General features: G+C 48.3%; 1 protein-coding gene and 1 long non-coding RNA gene across 5 annotated transcripts in view; one reads left to right on the forward strand and one right to left on the reverse strand.

The window, feature by feature from the left end:
* Positions 1 to 21,987, forward strand: part of poc1b (POC1 centriolar protein B) — a 29,613-nt gene extending 7,626 nt beyond the window's left edge. For 2 of the 4 annotated variants that reach the window (XM_076027212.1, XM_076027211.1), the window contains exons 11-12: positions 20,555 to 20,788; positions 21,267 to 21,987. In XM_076027212.1, the coding sequence (XP_075883327.1) occupies positions 20,555 to 20,788; positions 21,267 to 21,428 (396 nt within the window). In that variant the 3' untranslated portion in view covers positions 21,429 to 21,987. Of the gene's footprint in view, positions 1 to 6,020; positions 6,940 to 15,139; positions 15,296 to 20,554; positions 20,789 to 21,266 lie in introns of those variants that run through there. The other 2 variants (XM_076027213.1, XM_076027214.1) reach the window with 2 other exon arrangements.
* On the reverse strand, positions 13,533 to 15,179 carry LOC142888800 (uncharacterized). Its single transcript, XR_012926741.1, has 2 exons — positions 15,059 to 15,179; positions 13,533 to 14,042 (listed from the first exon to the last, which is right to left on the reverse strand). It is a non-coding gene; the product is annotated as an uncharacterized LOC142888800 (long non-coding RNA).
* Positions 21,988 to 22,028: the final 41 nt, after the last annotated feature.

Genomic DNA, 22,028 nt, shown 5'->3' on the forward strand with positions numbered 1-22,028 from the left:
GATTAGTTCCATTGAAAAGTCCAATCTGAGCCTTTAATTAAAGTCAGATTAAAGGGAAAAATAGGCCATATAACGTTATTGTGCATACCTGCAGAACACCTAGTTAGTGTGTTCTGACTGAGAAGTCCACTGTGTGTGCGTGTGTGACTGCGACAGTTCAGTTTAGGCCCCTGTCCCGACGAGCCAGCCGCTCTGGATTCGAGCTGGTCTGCCAGAATTTGAACCTGCGCCAGCAGCCAATCGCAGCTGGCTGAGAAGCTGCTGCCACCAATCAAAACACTCAGCTACGACCCAGACCAATCAGCATAGAAAGAAAACAAACCGCAAAAATCTTAAGAAACAATTCACCAACAATTCACCATCGTAAACTAGTAGAAAACAACCAGTGTTTAGCTAAAAAACAAGCACTTTTGAACGCTTTGATCACTTTGCAAACAATCCCCGATCGATCCACAAGCACCGTGTGTTATTGTTCACTATTGTTTGCGGGTTGTTGTAGTGGAGGTTAATGGGAGACTGCAGGCTAGTCAATAGTAGCAGTAACAGTTGTTGTTATTGTTATGTGGGGTCGTCTGCACCTCACGGCCGCGCAGGTTGCAAGGCGGTGGAAGGGGTTTAGAGCGTTGACATCAGCGTTTACAAAAAAGATAGTTTTCGGCGTTTACATGAATCTGGGCAAAGCAATGTTTTTTAAACTTATCCACCATGAGGAGCCTTTTCAAAAATGTGTGGTTTTGGTCTGTGCGGTTTCAGTGAAAAACACCGGCTTCGTGTATACCCAAGGCCGAACCGCATACATATTGTATTGCGTTTTCAGAGAAACCCGTTTAAGTGTGAAAGGTCCCTTAGTTGCATTCATTTTATTCACAAAAATCTGAAATTGTTGTTAGTCTGCAGGAGTAATGTAAAAAAGAAAAAAGAAAAGAAAAATGCACACACTGTGGCTCCAGAAAAACTGCAGGAGGAGGAGGAGTCGCTATTTTCACATCCAGAGACAGAGAAAGAGAGAGAGAAAGCGAAAAAAAAGAGAGAGAGAGAGAGCCTGTGAGATCAGAGCCGGGGAGGGAGAGAGAACTGGGGAGGAATGGAGATGAGGGAGATGAGGGATGAGAGCAGAAATCCACGTGCCGATTCCTGGGCCCCTGGGGGGGCAAGCAGCCATCCAGCAGCAGCAGCAGCAGCAGCAGCTAATAATAGCTCGGCTCCAGTTCTGGCTGCCTGCTTGAATCCGCCGGGCGAGCTCTCCGCACACATGCCGCTGCACGCGTTTCATTCATGCACTCCACTCGGGTGAACTGGGCTTCCTCGGGGTTCCTCCCAAACAGGCCCAGCTGAGCCGCCGGGCTGCCAGTGTCACGCGCTGACACGCTGGGGTCACCGCCGTTATCACCACCGCGGTGACAAAATGCAATACCACGCTGCCGCCCCCCCCCCTCCTGCAGGTGGCGCCGGCGAGCGAACCCTTCGCTCAGCCGTAAGTGCGCAGCACATGTCGGCGGATGTGGCGTTTAATCAAGTGTGCGAAGTGTGAGTGTGTGTTTTTTTTGGGGTCGGGTGGGGGGGTTCATGCAAGCGTGAAGGCATGAGTCACTGAATATTGGAGTGCGTGCGTGTGTGTGCGTGTGTGTGCGAGTGCTTCCTGTCCGGGCCGGTGGAGAGCGGGGAGCCCTCAGTGCTACTCCTCCTGTCAGCTCCCATCATCGTCACCCAAGAGGGCCGTGGCCCCGCCCCCTCCTCCTCCCTGCCCTCCCCATGCGTCGTGCGCCCATGCGGACGCGTGTTTGTGTGCGTGTCCCCTTCGCCCCGCTAATGGGCCGGAGCGTGGGCGGCGGCTTAGGGATGGCGGTGGGGGAGCCGGAAATGGCCCCCGGGGGAAGGGAGGGAGGTGGGGGAGGAGTTGGGGGAGATGTGCGTGGGCTCCAGGATGGGGAAGCTCCTGCCGGTTCCTCAGAACATCCCGCTGACCTTCGTGACCCCACTTTAAGACGGCCTCCTCGGTTCCTCTCCTCTTTTCATTCATTCATTCATACATTCATTCATTCCATTTTTCCCTCCTTTCTGTATCACCCATTAAGCTCTGCGCCGAGCCGGAGGCTACCAGGCTTCTCTCCCCCTGAATGGAGGATTTTTTTTTTTTTTTTAATGAATTTTTTTCTTCTTCTTTAAGCAAACACCACGTCACGCTGCAGCCGACAGCGGCCCCGAGGTTCCGTCCTCTCCTCCGCTGACATCAGGAGCTTTGATAGACACACCAGCGGCTATTAAGAGACACCATCTTGTTCTCCGTGCTGACGGGCTGCTCTCTCTCGCGTGCCACGCATACTTGAGAACTGAAACACGCAGAGACAGATAATCTCCTCTGGCAGAACACAACTGTGCAAGCACAGATTAGAGTGAAAAAATGAACTGTAGCAGTTAATTACTATTGTTATTGTTGCTCTATTTTTGTTCCCCACGCAAAAGTCTATGTCATGCACGTTGTTGTCACGGCGAGGCAAAAAAGGAAATTGCTATGATTTGCATACAAGCGCAGGAATAAAATTGCCGTCTGAAAAAAGGGAACAGATTTCACTCGCAAATAAATAACGTCCGTTCTCAGGGAGCCCCCTAGTGGCGGCAGGTAGCTTCATCGCAAACTCTTCCAGAGTTGGCTAGTTTTGACCTGCAGATTCTCATTTCTCATTTCCGATCAACAATACTCAGCTTGCATTGAGTCTCTCTTGTGGTTCTGATCACACGTCACGTTACAGACGTAAGGCCATAGCTGTGGATCACGGCCAAAAACATTAGTAGACATATGTATGTCAACTGCGAATACATATATGTGTGTATATGTACTTATATATATATATGTATGTATATAATATGTGTATACATATATATATATACATATTATACATATATATGCGCGTGTGTCTATATGTGTATAAATATATGTATATACACATGTATATGTGTGTATATCTATCTATCTATCTATCTATATATACATATATATGTATATATATATATTATATATATATATATGTATATATATATATATATATATATATACGTATATATACATATATATATATATATATATATATATATATATATATATATATATATATGTATATATATATATATATTTAGTTAGAGGGAGAGAGAGAGAGGGAGAAATAAGGCCATGCCTGCCCCGCCCGCCCGCCCGCCCAGGCCCCGTACTTCCTGTGCACAGGAAGTACAGGATATTGGATGGCCTCGAGCCTGAGATACCACATTTAAGTGCTGCGGAGGAAAAACACGAGTGACAAGACTGGACGGAAACAAGCTAAAGATAGCAACGGCCTGGGGAGGGTTCACTTTCCGCCAGGACGAGGACTCCGAGAGGCTGCATAACAGCCTCGCACTCACTTACGCACACGCATACACACGCATGCAGACACACACACACACACACACACACACACACACACACACACACACACACACACACCAACATTCATTCATGCTCTTTGCTGTCCCCCGCAGTCCCACACGGACTTGGTCTCACATTGTCACACCGACATAATCTGATAAATATCATCAAGCCGTAGACATAGGCACACACAGTTGCACACCTACAGCCGCGCACACACGCACACACACAGTCGCAGAGGTATTAAATTTGCCGCGAGTGATTACATCATGTAATGCGAGAGGTCATTCGTAGCCTCTTAGCTGATCCTCATGGCTCTCCGGCTCGCACGTAGGCAACTCGCCACCAAAAATAGCAGCGCGTTAAAATTATTCGAAGGGTTGTGTTAGCCGGGGTCATGTTGTTCAGCTGCTTTCGCTTTTTCTGCTTTTTTGTTTTCCAGAGATAAACAGCCGCATGTTCTTTTTTTCCAGGCACCTTTTTTTAAAAACACAAAAAACTGCTGGACAGCGTGTTGTCTGCTTGCTTTTAAAAACATCCTTCAATTTTTCTGATCTTTTAATTTTTGGCACTGAGAGCTACTTGGGTGTCCTCAGTCATATGAATGGCTACCAATTTGCGACACTCTCCTGAAATAACAAACTCTACGAGTAATATATTGTTATTAATGATACTCATCTATGTGATGACACTTGCCAAGTTAATGAGTTCTCAATAATTATCAACAGTAACTGAACACGGTTGGATGAAATTGAACTTTAAGCGCAGCCCAACGAGTTGTGCTATTTTTCAAACAGGCCTGCGGGCGACTTGTGGTCCTTGGAGGGCTAGCTGGTATTTTTTGGGCGCCTCATGTGGTCCTCAGGGGGGCTACCTGGTGCCTGCGGGTGGTCACCCCTGATCTTCATGTTTTGATGCTTGCTATTCTCGATTGCAAATATGCATGTAAAAAACCTACAAAAAGGTCTTGCAAGTTGGTTCAGTTGTGAATTTTTCTATTTTTTTTATTTCTCTTTTTGAGGGAATTACTTTTTTTTTTTTTTTTTTTTGCAGAAAGGGTCTTTGTCAAAATGCCCCCTCTGAGTTGATGGAATGAGACAAGTGGAAAGCTGTGACTGACATGCAGACAAAAGGAGATAACAGAGGAAATGCCCCCCAGGCTCTTACTGCCAAAGTCAAAGTCTGGAATAAAGCCCATCATCTCACTTGACAGAGAGACTGTCCATTAACACACTGAATCCAAACTCTCTTCAGTGTGTCAAAGAGTCACTGGAAGATTGGCCCGATGTGTCGGCACCTCCTACATCCCAGGAAGCGTCCGGCTTGTGTCAGTCCGACTTCCTCAGGACATGTCTTGACTGTCCGGTGACAGCGGAGAAAATGTGGAAAACCCGTCTCGGGACACTGCACACCACCACCATCGTCATCCCCCTGGTAAAGCGAGCGTTTTGCTCCGAGAGTCCCTGCGGCCGCTCCGGTGTCCTTGGCGCCGGCCTGCGTGCGTTTTGAGAGGAAAAAAAAAAAGGAAAAACTTGATCTTCCTCATCAAAAATGGAAGAGGAGGGCAAGCCTTATCACTAATTCAAGAGGGTTCTCTCTTCAGATTCCCTTCCGGCCTCCCCATCCTACTCACCCTTCCGGCCTCCCCATCCTACTCACCCTTCCGGCCTCCCTGTCCTACTCACCCTTCCGGCCTCCTCTTTCCCCCTCCCCTCCTCCTCCATGGCCTTTTTATTCCCGACCTTATGCAACTTTCACATGGGGGTCAGAAATTTTTGTGTAAAATAGTGCTAAAGACATTGAACTCGTCCCCACCGTGTGACAGATAATATTCTGGACTTTTCACACATCTTGCTCTTTGTCTGTCGTATATATGCCCCGAAGACAGGTTTCTCTGAAAACGCAGAAATATTTGTGCGGTTCAGCCTTGCGTTTACACGAAGCCGGCGTTTTCACTGAAACCAATTAGAACGAAACCGCGCATTTTCAAAAATGCTCCTCAGTCTAGATAAGTTTGAGAACGGCGCCTTGCCTTCGTGTAAAGGCGGACTGGGATATTGAGGCAGGAAACCTAAATGACAAAAAAGTTAGCGAACCTTTACCGGCGACCTTAACATGGACCTTTTAAGGCTTTGTATTCTAAAGTAACTAGAAGCAGAAGTTATTTATCCAGACCGTCTTTTCATGAGCGATCAGTGGTGCTGATGTTGTTAGCGAGCAGCTACTCCTTTGAACTCGGCGTTCATCAGGTGTTCTTCTTCTTCTGCCTTCAGGGAATAAACTTGTGGCGCCACACCAGGTCTGGTATAAGTACTACATTGTTTTCATTTGTTTCCAGTGCCTCACTTTAAACGGGACACATTTTGAAGACGGCTTCGTGTTGGCGCGTTTTTAAAAATTTGCGGTTTCAAAAAAACCTGTCTTTGTGTAAACAGTCCCATAGATTGACTCGACTCTTTCTTGTAATTACTGTACAGTTATTTTTGGGAAACAGTGTAGTTTCAATCAAGTACATCCATTCTATTTCATAAAGATTAATCCTCGATTGCACCCTCAGAGGAAAACCGTCCTGATCAAGTCTGGCCGTCAACATGGAGGCTTTTTTTATTTCCTGTGACAGGCAGACGCTCTGATGGGCTGCCCACCGAACGTCCCACCAACTCTGCATCTTCCCCTCGAAGGTGGGTGTGACTTGCCCCTCCCCAACGCCAACCCCGGGGGAAGGCAGCCGGCAGGGGGAATATGCTGACGGTCCTCTATGTCGGGGCTAAAAATAGAAAAGTAGGTCCGTCACAGGCAACAGGGACACCTGAAAGGCAAACGATGATGGGCTGCAGGTGTGGAGGCAGGCGGCGACGAGCGATGCAAATAGAGCCCGAGCGAGCAGGACATGAGATGCGATGATGTTGTTTCCCCTGTCAGATGTTGTGCGGAAGGGAGACCAAAGAAAAACATCCAAAACTCTGTGGCCGAGACTCGAAACCACCAACTGGTGTTTATGTGAACCGTCCACTTTCGGCTGTTTTAATAACATGTATTATAGAATTTCCTGCTGCTGGTATTTTTGGACGTGATTCGAAGGTTGGATGGAAACCGATATTGGTGGTGTCGATGTTTTTTTTTTCTTTTTCTTTACGAGCGACAAGCGGTACAAAGGCTGGAAAAACTGGCAACTGTAATTGAGTGGAGTCTCGCTTGTGTGGAGTCCAGAGCTGCTGCAGCACCAGTACAAAGAAACCACCAGCGTGTATACGTGCGAGAAAGGAGAGTGGGGAAAAAAAAGGGACAGGCTGAATATGAGCTTCTGCTGCTGCTGCTGCTGGTTGATGCTATTTTTCTCCCTGAGTGGAGGCAGAGAGGATGTGGCCTGCTGAACCGCGGAGGCGGATCAGACGCCTCGTGGTTCTGTTTCTGCAGAGCTCGTCCCGGCTCACAGAACAGACCTATTATTGATTTTTCTAGTTCCCTTTTTTTCCCTTCTCCCACCACGCTTTCTTTTTTCCTTCCATTTCACATCTACCTGCTGAACTCCCTCCTCTCCTCCAGCTGCTTTTCGGCTGTTTTGGCTCAAGGACTCGGGTCTCGGGTGTTTTCAGTTTCTCGGTCCTTGCATCGTTCTCCCGTCAGGTTTTGTCATAATAGCCCCGCCCCCCCAGCGTTTTGGAGCTATTTCTCTTTTTAACGGAGACATGTTTCCGTCTGTGCTGCGGCCCCCGGGACGGGGTGAAGGGGTGGATTATCGAGGCGGGGGTGCAAATCCACTTCCTGCAGGCTGGAAAAGCCGCGGGGTCACGATTTTCTCCGGAGGTGCAGGTGAAACCCAACACCGCCGCCGTTCCAGGTTCAGCTCCCGACTTACCTCCCCTCTCTTCACCCCTCTCTTCACCCCCAGCGGGCCGCGCTGTGCACCTGTTAGGAAGTCATTTATCTGCGTGTTTGCCAGGGAGAGATGACTGGATCCCACTCAGCCCGACCGCCGCTCTGATGGATGGCTTTAATGGACCTTCATTGTTTGATGTATCCACTGCCCTCTCCTTCCTATCCCAAATCTAATCCCCCCCCCCCCACTTCTTGTCTCTTTACTCTATCTGCTCTTACGTCCCAATGTCATTTCCCCCGCCATTATGCTGCTCATTTCATGTCTGCACCAGCAGCGTTGCGATGAAATACGTTTATGTGGAGGAGGAAGTTGTTCGACGGTGGCTGCTGACCCGGCAGCCAATGAGGTTTGAGGCCAGCTTTGTTTCAGATATATGATGGAGAAGCTTTGAGAATCAAAGCTAGGATTTGGACAAAGTCTTTGAATGTTTAAAATATCAAAATAAAAGTATTTTATCGAGGTGATAACAATCAGACATGAGGAGATGCTCCGTCAGTTCATTGTACTTAGACTGATGTCCAGTAAAGAGAAGCTAAATTTGACTGTGTATTTGAAGTGATGTGGCAACTGTCGACTTTTATCTTGGTTTAGTACTCATATTAATCTCTCGAAACCCTTTTGGTTAACCCTCCCACAAGACCCATGAATGTATAATCTGTGGGTCAACTGGTCATCCCGGCTTCATGAGGTTTTGTCGAAGAACGTGCACCGTTTAAAGTACTTTTTTTCCTTTTTGTTTTTAATTAGTTTGATACCTTTTTGATCTTTCAGAGGTTTTTGTTTTAATTCAATTTTATCCGCAAAGAATTACGTTTTCTATGCCAAAACCTGTAGTTGGAATCCCCAAAATATGTTTTTGTGTTCTAATAATGCTAATAACCTTTTTGTATTACCATTTGTTTTTTTGTTTTTTTGTTTTTTTTGCTTTGTTTGTTTGATCTTTGTTTTTCAACTTTCACGATAAGGTCCTTAAGGGGTTTTTGCAGTGGCCGTGCGCCCGGTATGCATGGGAACAAGACAAGGGGTTAGTCGAGTCCGATTGGAGGATCAGGGCTAGTACATAGCCTGGAGCCCTCATTGTCTTACTGTGGGACTATTAGCTGTTAGCGGTGGGCCTGTTCTGAATGGGCGACGAGGTTCCCACAGGTGCTTTGCAGTCTTTTTGGTATTAGTGTAAGTGCTAAAGCTGATTAGCAGGCATTTGTGCAGCAATGCAGCTCAATCTAATCTCCCCTGTGTGGACGGCTGCCTGTCTTGGCAATTTCCTGTGAGAGTTTCGGCCTTTGAAGGACGCAGGTTTAGCCTGTGTGTGTGTGCGGCAATTGTGATGATTTTTATTGCATTAAGCGCTTGTTGTACAGTTGCGGGGGAAATTCAGAGCCTGTCCGATGTCTCTTGTAGTTAGTTTTTTTGCCACTGTGTTTCAGTGTTTCTGTGACTGAAAAACATAAACATTCAGATCATAGAACTTTTGGTTATCCATCATTTTCGCACCGTTTCACTCTCTAAAAGTGGTTTAACGTATCTGGTACTTCCCAGATTGTCTCTGATGAGTCACCCCACAAGACAGAGATGCTTCATGCTAACTAACCCAGATAGATTTACCATCTGTCCTGCCACTACATGCATCTTCAGTGCACATACGGCAACACTGACATTCTCTGCTATTATTGTCAGCGTGGCCTCAAAAAGAAAAGAAAAAAGAAAAAAACAAATGATCCGTTACCTAACATGTTTTCTTTCTTCATTGAAAGGTCCAATAATCTGGTCACTTTAATCAATAATCCACACAAAACTTCAACAATCTTCTGCTAAATTTTGACTGTAAGTCCACAGCCATGAAACCATGGCTGCAAAACTCTTGTGTCCTTTGATATATTTTAATTACAGTGAACAGGAAACTTGATTCTTCCGATAATTCTTCTTTCTTGAGTTACTTTCGCTAGCTTTTTTCACACATTTCACGGTCATCATTTTTAGTGTCGGCCTGGAAACACGTGACTGTGCGGATGTGCCTCTGGTTCTTATCGCTCCCCGTGACTGTGGTTAAACCTTTCACCGTGTTGCTGCAAAGCAAAAATAGTATTGAAAAAAAGTGTTCTGTGGCCAGTTCAGCTTTCAAAACACATCAGAGCGATGCTGGAACAGTCCGTCTGTCACGGCTGCAGCTATTGCTCACCGCCTCAAGGCCGTCCTGCACCGTGCCAGCAGATGGAACCAGCTTAATACAAAGTGTGACACACACACACACACACACACACACACACACACACACACTCACACACACACACACACACACACACACACCACCTTTGTGCCGAAGGTCCCCCTTGTGACCGGCTATATCTGAACAATTAAGTGAACCTAATGAAAGGAAGTCACCCATTTACTTCCCTGCCTCTCTGCTGTTGTGGGTTATTCTTAGAAAGCCCTGTCTTCGCGGCTCTGGTCAGTTAGACGCGCACCTTCAAAGCGGACATACTCCGGACTGACTGTCACAGCCCTCTTCCAATGGGGATCTGGTAATGGTGTTTCACGCCACAGGCGCCACTGGGGAGGTTGGAAATCTTTGGCTCATCTGAGGACAAACGGACACGACTCCTGGTCAGCCAGTGGCGACGCGGGCCGGTTAGATTAGGTATAGAGAATTCAATTGTCCAACCAACCCCCTCATCTGTGATATCATTTCAGATAATTAAATTAAATCAATCAGTGTGTTGGCCACCTAAGACCGACTCAGAAGAAGAACAACCCCTGCAAGCAGTTTGCCTCGATGAGACTGCAGCAGGCCGATCAGCTCAGTCGTACCTTGGTTAGTATTTCTCATTTGACCCCGAGAACGTTACTTGTGGCCTGAAGCTGCTGTGCTGCCTGAAGGTGGGAAGTTTTCGTGTTCAGACTAAACGTATTTTAAAATCACTCTTCTCTGGGCGTCGTTTAGCAATTCCCAGACACAGGCTTTTGTCTGTTGATGCACCTGTTCTAGGACAGAGTGGGCTTGGAGGTTCACGTTGTTCAAGGTTTCACTTCTGGGCTGTTGCGGAGGCGATGCAGCCAAACAACTCCACTCTGTTCTGATGTGGGTTTTTTTTCCGCTGTCAGTTCCACATCCTGCTCACACAGGGCTTCCGCCCACAGGACATTCCAACTCTGGGGTCTTTTCACTCCTTTCTGATGATCCGACATGTTCTCAATTCTTAGACTATGATCTGCACCATCTGCTTGATGCTTCGCTGCAATTTAAAATCCTCACATTCATATGTATATGGATGAAAGACTGTCGAATCATTGGTCCTGTAGATGGATCTGGTTGTACTGTGTTGCACAGACCAGTGACCAGCAGCTCTGGAAAGAGACGTACAAGGAGATGTCAGATGTTCTTCACACTGTCTTCATGTGTCCTTTATAATGAGCGTCATCCAGGGCAGAGTGAGGACAGGTGTTCCTGGTTTGTCGAGAAAAAGTAGGTCAGCTGCTCCTCCTGCCACCAGTGCCGTTCAGGGATGAAAATAAAAGCATACACACACAAAACAACCCCCCCAAACTAACAAACATTTCACAAAGGCAAACTTCCTATAAAGTGGCACAAGTCAAGAAAACACCAGGAGAAAAATGGCGGCAAATGAAAACTGACAGATTTCAGAGGCAAATGTCGTCCCCATGATTAGGACCAACAAATACAAAATTCGGAGGCACCACCTACTGTTGGCTGCACTTAAATCTAAGTTCACATGTCAGTCTCTCACTGTAGAACCAGGGTGCCTCCACGGACTCTGACTAATCTCTCCACTCGGCCGTGGTCTCCACTCTGACCACGTCCTGCTTTGAGAAATATGCCACCAAATGCCATTTGACATTTTCAATTAATCAGCTTTGGCTCAGCCAAAGCACTCAGTTTCTTGCTATCGGTGTCTCGTGACACACACGTGATACTGGTTTTTGCCAGTTTGGCGTTGGGACAGCAGGCACATCGACCAAACACTGGTGCCGGCTGGAGGGTCTTGGCTCCAACAGAGGAACCGAGTGCACTTTAATTGCCAATGATATAAAAAAATTGTAATGGCGTTTTGTGTCTGATTAGTTATTTTGGCCATGGCACTCTTGGTACGGCGCCACTGGGTGCAACCTCGCTTCCTGATAAATCAGCTGGTGCAGCTGAGGTTCAGTTCTGGAATCATCCGTGAAGTCAGATCTGCTGCTCAAAGTTAGCAAGGGGCCTTGCGCGAGAGCTCACCTACAACTTCCTGCGTTCCCTTGGGCTCACGTGCTAGAATGTCATCGAAAATCACACGAGCACCTGCGTGCCGGGAGACCCCCCACTCCCTTCCCCTCAACCTCAATCCGTCTCCCGATGCACAGTAAATGTCATTCGTCCGCTGTGGTGGGCGGCGAACACTAAGGCCTCGGTCCAATAATAGCCGGCCTGCAGCTGTGTACATGCAGTGATTCCGCAGACGGCCTCACACCCACGCCGGGGACAGACGAGGCCCCAGTTTGTCTCTGTGATAAAGAGCCGAGAGGCGTCGCGGTGCAGCAGGAGCCGCCACCGCAGAGCACAATGACCACCTGTGGCTGCCGGGGGGCCTCCTGCCTGCACCGTGAAGGGCAGAGGCACAGTGTGACCCCTGACCCCCTGCCGCTTCAGCTGCCAATCACACCACACCTCCCAACGCCCCTCTCCTCCCCCCTCTACCCCCACCTTGCAATGCTATTCGCCGATGGCACATCGAGCTGAGTCTGAAGGCCTCTCCCGTGCAATTAGCCAGACTTTCGTTCTTTTTTTTTGTTTGTGGCTCATTCATTTAGCCACCTGCTATCAGTGATTTCCTGCAGGGTGGTATTTTGGAGAAAAAAAGCGACTGGTGATAGGAGGCGGTTACAGTAGACTGCGGATCGTTGTTGACATTTCAGTTAACGAAGCCCGATATGTCATTTTGCCAAAGATGGTGATGATGCTGCTGTTGTCTTTTTATATCATCCCAGTGCAAATGTTCAGCGTGAGTGGATGGAATAAAAGGACGGCAGTTCAGGGGTGAATTGTGAAGTATCAAAACTTAAAATGAAGTCCAACAGGATTACCAGTTTTATCCACTTGGGCAAATGGAAGTTTTTGATGCTGATGTCGTCAATCTCTGTTGCTGTTTATCCTTCAATTGCTATCCTGACCTGGGTCCAGCATATGCTGCCAATTAATGCATCCAACCAGGTTCACGGCATCCTAGAGAGAGGGTTCTTAGAGAGTGTAAGAAAACAAACAAACAGTAACTCGCAATCGAAAAGACCCCATACACATGTGTAGAGCAAGAAAAAAATTCAATTAAGTTCAGTTATTTTCGGCATGGACATTGTAATGATCATACCCGGTGATTTTGGATTTATTTTTTCAAGGTATTGCCGGAGCTAAAAAGGTGTTTGATGCCATTGTTGGATGCATATCTTACCTGTGGGGTGACGACCTCGGTGAGAAGCCTGTCTCATCATCACTTCATTGTGTCTTATTTTAATCTCCGCTCCTTCGTCCGTGTGCTTGCGTCTTGCATGTCTGAGCTCGTCCACTTGAGCGGCCGCCGCCGCCGCCCTGCCCGCTTCGACTTCAATGCACTTATTGTGTCGGAACGACACCAGCAAGGTCAGTGTACCTCAGAATTAAGCCTCCCGCCGCCTCGTTTCATTGCCAGGGATTTTTGTTTTTTGAGCCGGCATGCGTATATGTGGGTGGGAATGCCCATTAAAATGTGAATAATGCGGCTAAAGCTTACTAAGGGGCTTTAAAATGGGCTAATCCCATACAAAATCCACAATGACGCTTATTCACTTCCTCGCTCTGGAAGAAAGAAATCGCCTCCACTTGCGGCTGCGGTGGGAAAGGAGGAACTACTCTGGCGGGGATATGAGTGACTCAAGTTCTCAGCAAAAGCCTCATTTCCTCTTCGAACAAGAGACTTTCCTTCTTTCTCAGAAACGTCTACTTTCTGATCTCGCTCCCCTCCAGCTCATTGGCAATAATTCTGGGGCTTAAGCCACAGTAAACTCCAAACGCTGACACTGTTCTGAGTAGTTCCTCCGTCCGTCAAATACACTTAGCTTATTCTGATAGCATTGGTGTTAAAACTGCTTGGGAGTCACTTTTGCTGCTATTTGTGCCAGAATTCACAAATTTGATTGGAATGCTCCAACAAAAAGATGTGAAAGTTGAGGGAAAACGATTGAACCGTGTCGCAGCTGACCAATCAGCGAATAATAATCCCTGGACAGAGTCCTTCCCTCCTGGGTTTATATGTGGATGATCAGCAGGTGTTTGGACAAGTCACTGAGCAAGCAGTGAGATATTGAGCAGCTGGAGAGGTGTAAAGAGGAAGTGTAGTGGAAGAGAGAGGGTGAGGAAAGAAAAGAGCAGTGAAACAAGAGGAAGCAGAGTCGCCGACTGACTCACAGGATGCACAAAAAAATAAATAAATCTGCCCACTGACAAGAAGAGAAGGAACTGAAAGTTCCGAGGAGAAAATAGGGAAATCGCAGCCCTCTGGTGTGAATCTGCTGCGACAGTCGTTTGTTCGCCCGTTGCCACGAATCTTTCCGTCGACCGTCACCCCCTGCGACGCCTCTATCCCCATCGCTGGCGGACGGGTCACGAACAGTGAGTTCCGTGCTGCCGTCGCCACGGTGATAAACAGCCGCCGACGTGTCCTTGAGCCGAGCGCCGGTTCCGTCTCTGAGCACCGCTCTTCTGTCCTCCTGCAGACTGCGACCTCTGACCCCCGCCTTCAGAGAGAGCGAGAAAAAAAATCTATTACTGAATCAAAACATGCCGCAGCGAAAAACATTGCGGGTATTTTTAGAAGTGGCGGGGGTGTGTTATGGAAATTTCATCGTTGACTGAGAAGAAAAAGAAGGGAAAAAAGACGGTTGAGGGATTTAGTCTCTTTGTTCGTTTGACTCCAAACGCCAAGCAGAGACATTCGCAAACAAACTGGAGACTGTAAGTTCCAGTGATGTTTCAAGCTCGCAGATTGCAGCGACCGTGGCCGCTAATATGTCGATCACACACACACACACACACACACACACCCTCATTTGTGGAGCCTTGGTGTCTCAGCCAATCAAAAGTTGGCGGTTTCGGAAGCCGTCGGGTTCAGCAGCTTGTTTTATTCACACTGGCTCAGAGTTTCAATCTTGTCCTGCGTGGCAGGAGCAGAGGTTTACAGCTGACCTAGTTGAAGATCTGGCAATGCATGCAGTGTTCAGTCAATCAATCAATCAATCAATCAATCAATCAATCAATCAATCAATCAGTTAACTTCTATATATGAAGTGTGAACAGAATTGTCTTGTTTGGCCAATTTGGCTGAAAAAGAAAATACCCCAAAAAGAAGAAATAGGATGGTCAATGGTACTGCACTTGTATAGCGCTTTCCAGCACCTTCACGGTCACCCAATGCACTTTACAATGGCTTCTCATTCACCCATGCACACACATGCATTCATACATGCACAGATCCAAGTAGTGTCAAAACACATTTTCTGTGTGTATCAGATGTTTCAGGATGTTATAGCCATAAATTTAGAGCTACTGCAAGTTCGATTGGTTTTCTATTTCCTCTTCTTCCTATGAGGCCTTGCAAAAACCTCCGGCTGACACTCCTCTTCTGCGAGATTAACCTCAGGTTCCTTTTTTGTTTAATTCCCCCTTCCTGTCGATTAGGGTCAATGACACTGTTGATAGTGACAGTCGACTTGCGTAACATGCAGCAACGGCACGTCACCTTTGGAACACTTACCTGCGTGTCCTCCGGCGCCGCCGACCCAGTTATTTTCCAACTGTCCAACGTTGTTCGTTCGCGTCCCTCTGGTTTCCCCAGGTGGCGCTCTTAACAGCTGCAGCTCCCAAGCGTCGAGAGACCTGCCGGAGAGGAGAAACAAATAGAAAATCTCACCAGCTCTTGACGGGACGCCTCGTCCGCGATTGTGTACTGGTGTGTTTTGCTGCGTAGGTGTGCGTCCGCATGGTTACATGGTTTCAGTTTTCCGTCCCTCGAGTGAAAAAAAAAAAAAGGAAAAATAAAACATAACAAAACTTTGCCTCTTTTTTTTCCCTGCGAGAAGCTGAAGCGCTGTGCGTCCCATGACGATGACTCATCCTTGGCATGATGTTCTTATGTAAGGGCTGCGAGCGTCCACAACCAGCTCGTCTGGATCATTTTGTTTTGCGTGTGTGTGTTTGTAGTTTTTTTGGTCGCATTAACACCTTGCGCACATTAACTCCCATTACTGATGTGTTCGACCCTTGTGCACGAACAAACAGTCCGTCTGTGCTGACGTATTTCTGCTTTGGTAGACGGGTATCGTCGGCAAAAACAAACAAAAAAAATCCCAGATTGCCTCTAATTTGAAACCAAACCTCTCCAATAGAAATACGTCAGCAGTTATTAATCCGTTGGACGTTGATGAGTTTTTTTTGGGGGGGGATCCATGCCTGGTTAGGAGGTCTGGAGTGAAGGAGCGGAACACTGAGAAGACTGAAGAGATGCTACCACGCTTCTAAAAATACGAATCGCTCGACGACCCCGCGCGCTTCCTCTCGACAACAACAACAACTACAACAACACCGCCAACGACGACTCGTGTTTGGCCGACCGTCCAAGCATAGAAACAGCTCGGCCGGTGTGACGCAGGCGTCCAAAGCTGTGAATGCGTCGGAAATTCGAATATCCTCCGAGTCTTAATCAGGACTTTTTACTCCGCTGAGTTTGACAGCAATAGCCAAACGGGGTTGAAATGGTGAAGTCAGGACCTTGTCGTCCAACCTGGACCCCATTTTGACCTCTTTCACCTTTTTGTGAGTCTGGAAACTATGGATTTGAGCCCCGATGGGTTTGCGTCTTATCTTATCTTATCTTATCTTGCCTGAAAACAGTTCTGCTTTTCGGATCACATGATCGCCGCCACAGGTCACTTGATTGCCGTTGCTCCGCCTCTTGGCCCGGTCGCTGGGGTGTGAGTCACGGTCGGTGGAATCCAGCAGCAGACGCTCGCTGCTGGTTTCGTCCTGCAGAAGTGGGTCACAGTGGCGAGTTGGTCTCCCTTTGCCGCCTTGTCGTCACTTCCTCGTCAAGTCAGACTCTCTCTCTCTCTCTCCCTCTCTCACTCACAGCAGCTTTGTCTCTCGTGTGTCTCTGTAATTCCAGATGGGTCAGTTTGGTTGATCCATGTACATAATGTCCTTTTCATGTCAGCGAGGGCTGGGTCATCTAAAGGTTTATTTAATCCTCCCAAATGTAACTAATCAGACCAAAAGAAGCCGTTTTTTTCATTTTGAATTAAGGTCACAAGGTGCTTTGTGTTGATATTGCCGTCCCCCTATTCCCCCTCTCCATTCCTCCGCAATCACCTGTTTTGAAAAGTCTGATGAATAAAAACAATTAGCTGTTTTATCGGATTTATGTATGGCAGAACAACCCCGTGGCTCCCACGGGTTTCGTGACCGAAGGGAGAACATGTGTATTGAATTCAAAATATACTTCATTACTATCGACTTTGCTGCCGATTCGCAGCATGCTACTTGCGTGTGTCTGTGTACATTTCAAGGCACTCGGCAGCCGAGCAGGATATTTTTGTGGCGTGTGTGTGTGGGTGAGTGGCGTGCGGATGTCAGGCAGATAAGGGTCGGAGGAGCAGCAGGGCCAGAATTAAAGAGGATGCAGCAGCTTCCCCTCTCAAACCACATGAAGCTCCGCTCGGCTCCTCGGCTTCCTGCCTCGGCGCTCCGGGCTGGTGTCATCACCGTCCACGTTTTTCTTTTTTAAAACCACCCAAACCGTGTAACGCAAACGTGTGAGATCCAGCCACATCCTCACACAAACTCGACTCCTGCAATCATGGGGTTAGTTGGAAATCCAGCTGTGTGTGGGTTTTTTTTTTTTTTCTTTTTCTTTTTCGTTTGGATTTATTCTGGAATCTTGTTTTGCCAAAGGAGTGGCCGTAATTCTTGGCGTGTGTGTGTGTGTCCCCAACTGGAGTTGTGTGTCAGTCAGCAGACAGCGGACGGCTGCCGCTTTTGATCCTACGACAAGAATTTCCTCTCCCTCTGTTAACGACGTTAGATTTTGTCCTGTGACCCGAAAACACACGTTTCTAATCAGAGGCGGCGCTCTGGCTAACACTTTCAACACACATTTAAAACGGCTTGCACGGAATGATGCAGCGCAAGAGGCAGATGTGCAACGTTTTTCGCCTCCTGCAAGTTTTTATTTCCATCTTTTATGCACCAAATATCAGATAAGCATCGTCACCCTCTTTGTCTTAGATTTACGTCGTGAAATCTGCTTGCATGAAGGCAAAAATCAGTGACTGGCATCAAACACCGGTGGTGTCTGTGTGAATATTTTTCAGATTTTTTCAACCGGACGTTGGAGCTAGATTGTGGTAACCGACTAAAACAAAACAACCCCGCCCATGACTGTTTTATTTGTGGCAACACAATGAGGCGATTTAGTGTCTGGCCAGATCTGGAGAGGATGGCCAGGTCGCTGCAGGAGATCAAGGCAGAGCAACATCAGAGAGAGAGAGCGAGAGAGCCCTCAGCTCACATCAAAGGTCTGGGAGGGTCACATCTGAGGCCTCTCGTCCTCTCGATGAGCGGCCATGCTAATCGTGTTTTTGATCGGACATCTGCGATTGGATTTACTGGTTATTTTGGAGCTCGGCCTCTCCTTGAGGATGCTCTCCGCTCCTCGGAGGCACCGTGGCCTCGCCACCGGTCAGTCTCCCTCTTCAACCTGGTGGGAAGAACTGAAAGAGAAAGAAAAGTGGCTGATCGAGTGGAGAACAGAAGGTTTTTGATCGTGACGTTGTCATCACGTAATCTGTTCAGTCGGTTTCTCTGCGGTTAACTTTTTCCGATGTGAAGTCACAGTGCTCGGTAATCAAGACCGATTTCTGGAAAGTCAGCGAGGTTCACAGGTCGCCTTTCTGGTTTTTGTCGGCCGGCGTTTTCCTTGCCATGGACTATTGTGGTTTAACGCTGCAGTTCCCAACACTTCCACCAATGTGCTCCGCCCTCTTTGATCGCTGCAGCCACACTGGCCTTTCCTCGCGGCAGCTGAAAAAACCGTCCAACCAGATATCAGCAATTGAGAGAAAGGGAGAGAAGAATGTCAGTCGCACTAATGATGATCCACAGCCAATTGGTCACTGGTTGGTTAGAGGCCCATATTGTTATCATCATGGTGCTCAATAGAGCAGCTTTGCACTCTGCTCTGCTGCGTGTGTTGCCTGATTTGCGACATTTCTGCTGTGCTGCTTCCTTCGCGGCTGAACCACTGAACTCGTGTGTGTGTGCGCGCGCGTGTGTGTGTGTGTGTGTGTGTGTGTGTGTGTGTGTGTGTGTGTGTGTGTGTGTGTGTGTGTGTGTGTGTGTGTGTGTCTCGACTGGCCCGGTGAAGGCCAGCTGGGGTATCCTGCCTCTTAAACGTTTGATTGCAGCCAAACTTCCTGGATGGAGGGTCTGCGAGGCGTAAATGAGCCCAGCAGATGTTCCCCAGATGTGGCCGCAAGAGCAAGAGGGGCGGGTGGTGGTGGGTAGAAGGGGTTGAGGGTGGGGGGGTGAAGCTTCCGCACAGCGACGCCTTTGTTCACGTGCACTCAGGAGTCGGGAGCCGCCTCCTCCTCCGCCTCCTCCCCCTGCCCCTCCTCTCCCGGCCGTCTCCGGGCTCTTTGAAGTGGAGCCGACTTGCAGGAAGGAAGCAGGAATCGATTGGCGCCGTGCATTAGAGGAGGAATGTGTGACGCTCTCCTCCTGGTTGCTCTTCCTTCCGTCCTTCCTTTCCTTTCCTCCTTTCCTGCTCAGTCCTCCTGACTTCTCCTTGCTCCCGCCACCACCTGCCTCACCTCCCCAGTTCTCCAGCTGTGGAGCCTCGCCGAAGTCTCACCAAGGCTCCAATGTGGCCGAGCACTCTGGGGATCTTCAGACCTGAAGTTGATCTCGGCCGGTTGGGAACACAAGCGGACCAGTCGGCGTCCTGAGAGGAGGAGGAGGCGGAGTCTGGGTCTAGTGGCGGCGTCAACTGTGAGAGTTGTCAAACCCAGGGCCTGGAACACCAGCGGAATGCGTACAGACAGCAAGGAATGTGGATGTAATGTGGCGAAAAAGTGAACGTGAAGAATCTGATCTGAGTCCTTGGACGCGCTGTTTTGATTTCTGCTGCTTTTTCTGGCTGCAAAATGCGGCCAGATAAAAATAAAAACGCAGATAAACAGTTTTAATTTGATCACTTCAAGGGACAACAAGTTCATTTTATATAACGCCACTCCGGAAAAATTGCATAACGGATCATTTCATTGCAGAGCAACATTCGTGGGCTGGTTTTATTTTTATCTATTTGATCTAAAAGAATTTAATTAAAAAAAAGTTACCGGTACAGCAAAAATGCATGAAACTTTTTTCTTTTTTTTTCCCCAATGAAAACAGTTTCCTAGTTGTGTGCTTCAGGATGAAAATCAGATCAATCACACATCTCCCTGGTGTGACTGTCATTATGAGTCCTTCGTCTCTGCAACTGTGGCGTTTTGGCAGGACAACAGGAAGTCACGCCGTCCTCAACACGGCGTCATTTCTCCCTTGCAAATCATCCGGTGGTGGCTGTTCAGCTGCTGCACCGCTAGCAGAGCCTGGCGGTCAGTCAGTCAGTCAGTCAGTCAGTCAGTCAGTCAGTCAGTCAGTCGGCACTGACTCACTGAGTCATCGTCCTCCGTCGGTCTGCACTGACAACCAGACAGGAAGCGTCGCTCAGAACCGGCTTCTTGTTGCGTGAACGTTTTTTTTTTTTTCATTTCGTGGTCGTCGGACCTCATCTGCAGTCAATCATCTCTCCCCTCCGCACTTTGAATGAGTCCACAGAAGTTGTCGTTCTCCACCGAATTGACTTTTATTCCGACCGTTGCGTTGTTTTTGCCTACATCAACGAGGGTGAACGGCGATAATGACGAACGGTCGTTTCGAAGTGATCTCCAGCGGTTCAGGTGAGGCCGCGGCATCCGCTGAGGTCCAACCTGAGTTTGCAGCTTCAAAGCGAAACACAAATTGAGAGCGCACAGCTGCGGAGACGGCTGAGCTGAGCCACTGTCACTGATCTCTCTCTCTCTCTCTCTCTCTCTCTCTCTCTCTCTCTCTCTCTCTCTCTCTCTCTCTCTCTCTCTCTCTCTCTCTCTCTCTCTCTCTCTCTCTCTCTCTCATCTCCCCTGTCCACCCCCTTCGCTTTCATCTCTCCGACGGCCAGACACACTCGACGCCCACGCTGGCGGCGGCCGACACTTCAGCCCAGCGTCACGTGGCGGCGGCAGCCAGAGCGGAGGGATGGAGGGCCGCCGCCCCAACAGGCGGTGGAAGTGGCCGCAGGGAGGAGGAGGAAGATGAGGAGAGCGGCTGGAGCGCGGAGCCTCCGGAAGGGCGGTCCGCCGACCTGGAGCTGACGCTGCGGCACATCGTTGAGCAGCTGGACATCCTCACGCAGGTCAGTGACGCTCTCAGGCACGCTGGAGGTCCCAGGAAAACTCGTTGGAAATATACCTGCAACAATGTTGCAATGTTTACAATGAGCGCTGGCCGTGGCATCAACAACAGGAAGTAGAAGAAACTCATTCACTCTGGGTCACACCAAAAGAAGCAATTCAATTAGTAAAAGACACATGAGTTAGATTTACATTGTGAGGACCAGACAGACCACCAGGTTGGTTGAGTCGTGCGAGGCCTTGTGGAACATGGGCAACATTTCTACATTCTTATTGGGGAAACTATAAGAATTATTTCACCCCCTCCTAAACTTCCTGTAACCCGTAAAGCAATTGAGTTATCCCAGACTCAGCAGCAGCAGCTTTAACTCATTAGGGCCCATCAGCTCATCTCAGCTGTGGAGTCTTTGTCTGGGCAGAAAAACCTCCAACTTCTTCGAAACTTCAAGCACACAAATGTTCCTCGGCTGGAATCCGCAGACGGTGTCGGTGCTGGAGGAGCGGCTCACCCTGACTGAGGACAAGCTGAAGGAGTGTCTCCACCACCAGGCCCACATGGCCCGGGAGCTGGAGCAGAACCGGGCCGGGCCGAGGAGGACGGAGAGCCGGGACGCCAGCGGGTCACCTGACGACTCCTCCTGAGGGCGACCACAACACAAAGACTCTGCTGTCGCTCCGGATGTCCACCCTAGGTGGTCTCTCTCGCTCAGTGTCAGGGTTCAGAGGTCAATCAGGGTTTGGCTCGGCCCTGTGTGTGTGTGTGTGTGTGTGTGTGTGTGTGTGTGTGTGTGTGTGTGTGTGTGTGTGTGTGTGTGTGTGTGTGTGTGTGTGTGTGTGTGTGTGTGTGTGTGAGAGAGAGAGAGTAATTGTGCGCTGTTTTCTTCATGTCTTTCCTTACATCTTTAAGGACATACAGCTGCACAGCCAGACTGTGTATGTGTGTGTGTTGCACTAAATCAGAACAGCTGCAGGTCTGCATGTCTGTTGCATGACCCCCCCCCCCCCACCCCCCCGTGTGTGTGTGTGTGTGTGTTTTCTCACTTTTTGTCTTTGCAGTCGGCTACTTTTGCAGTAACGTGTTATTCTTTCTGCATCTTTGTGTGATTCTGAATTGTTTCTCAACTGACTAGTGGTGCATACAGCTGCCACATTACCTCAACATGTTATTTTTATTTATAGAAATAAATGGAATGCAAATGTATTTCAATTTTTAAGCATTTTTGTATGTGTATATATTTTTTA

This window comes from Nelusetta ayraudi, unplaced genomic scaffold (genome assembly GCF_046127955.1).
Source record: "Nelusetta ayraudi isolate G7.1 ecotype Tasmania unplaced genomic scaffold, CSIRO-AGI_Nayr_v1 ptg000020l, whole genome shotgun sequence".
NCBI lineage: Eukaryota > Metazoa > Chordata > Actinopteri > Tetraodontiformes > Monacanthidae > Nelusetta > Nelusetta ayraudi.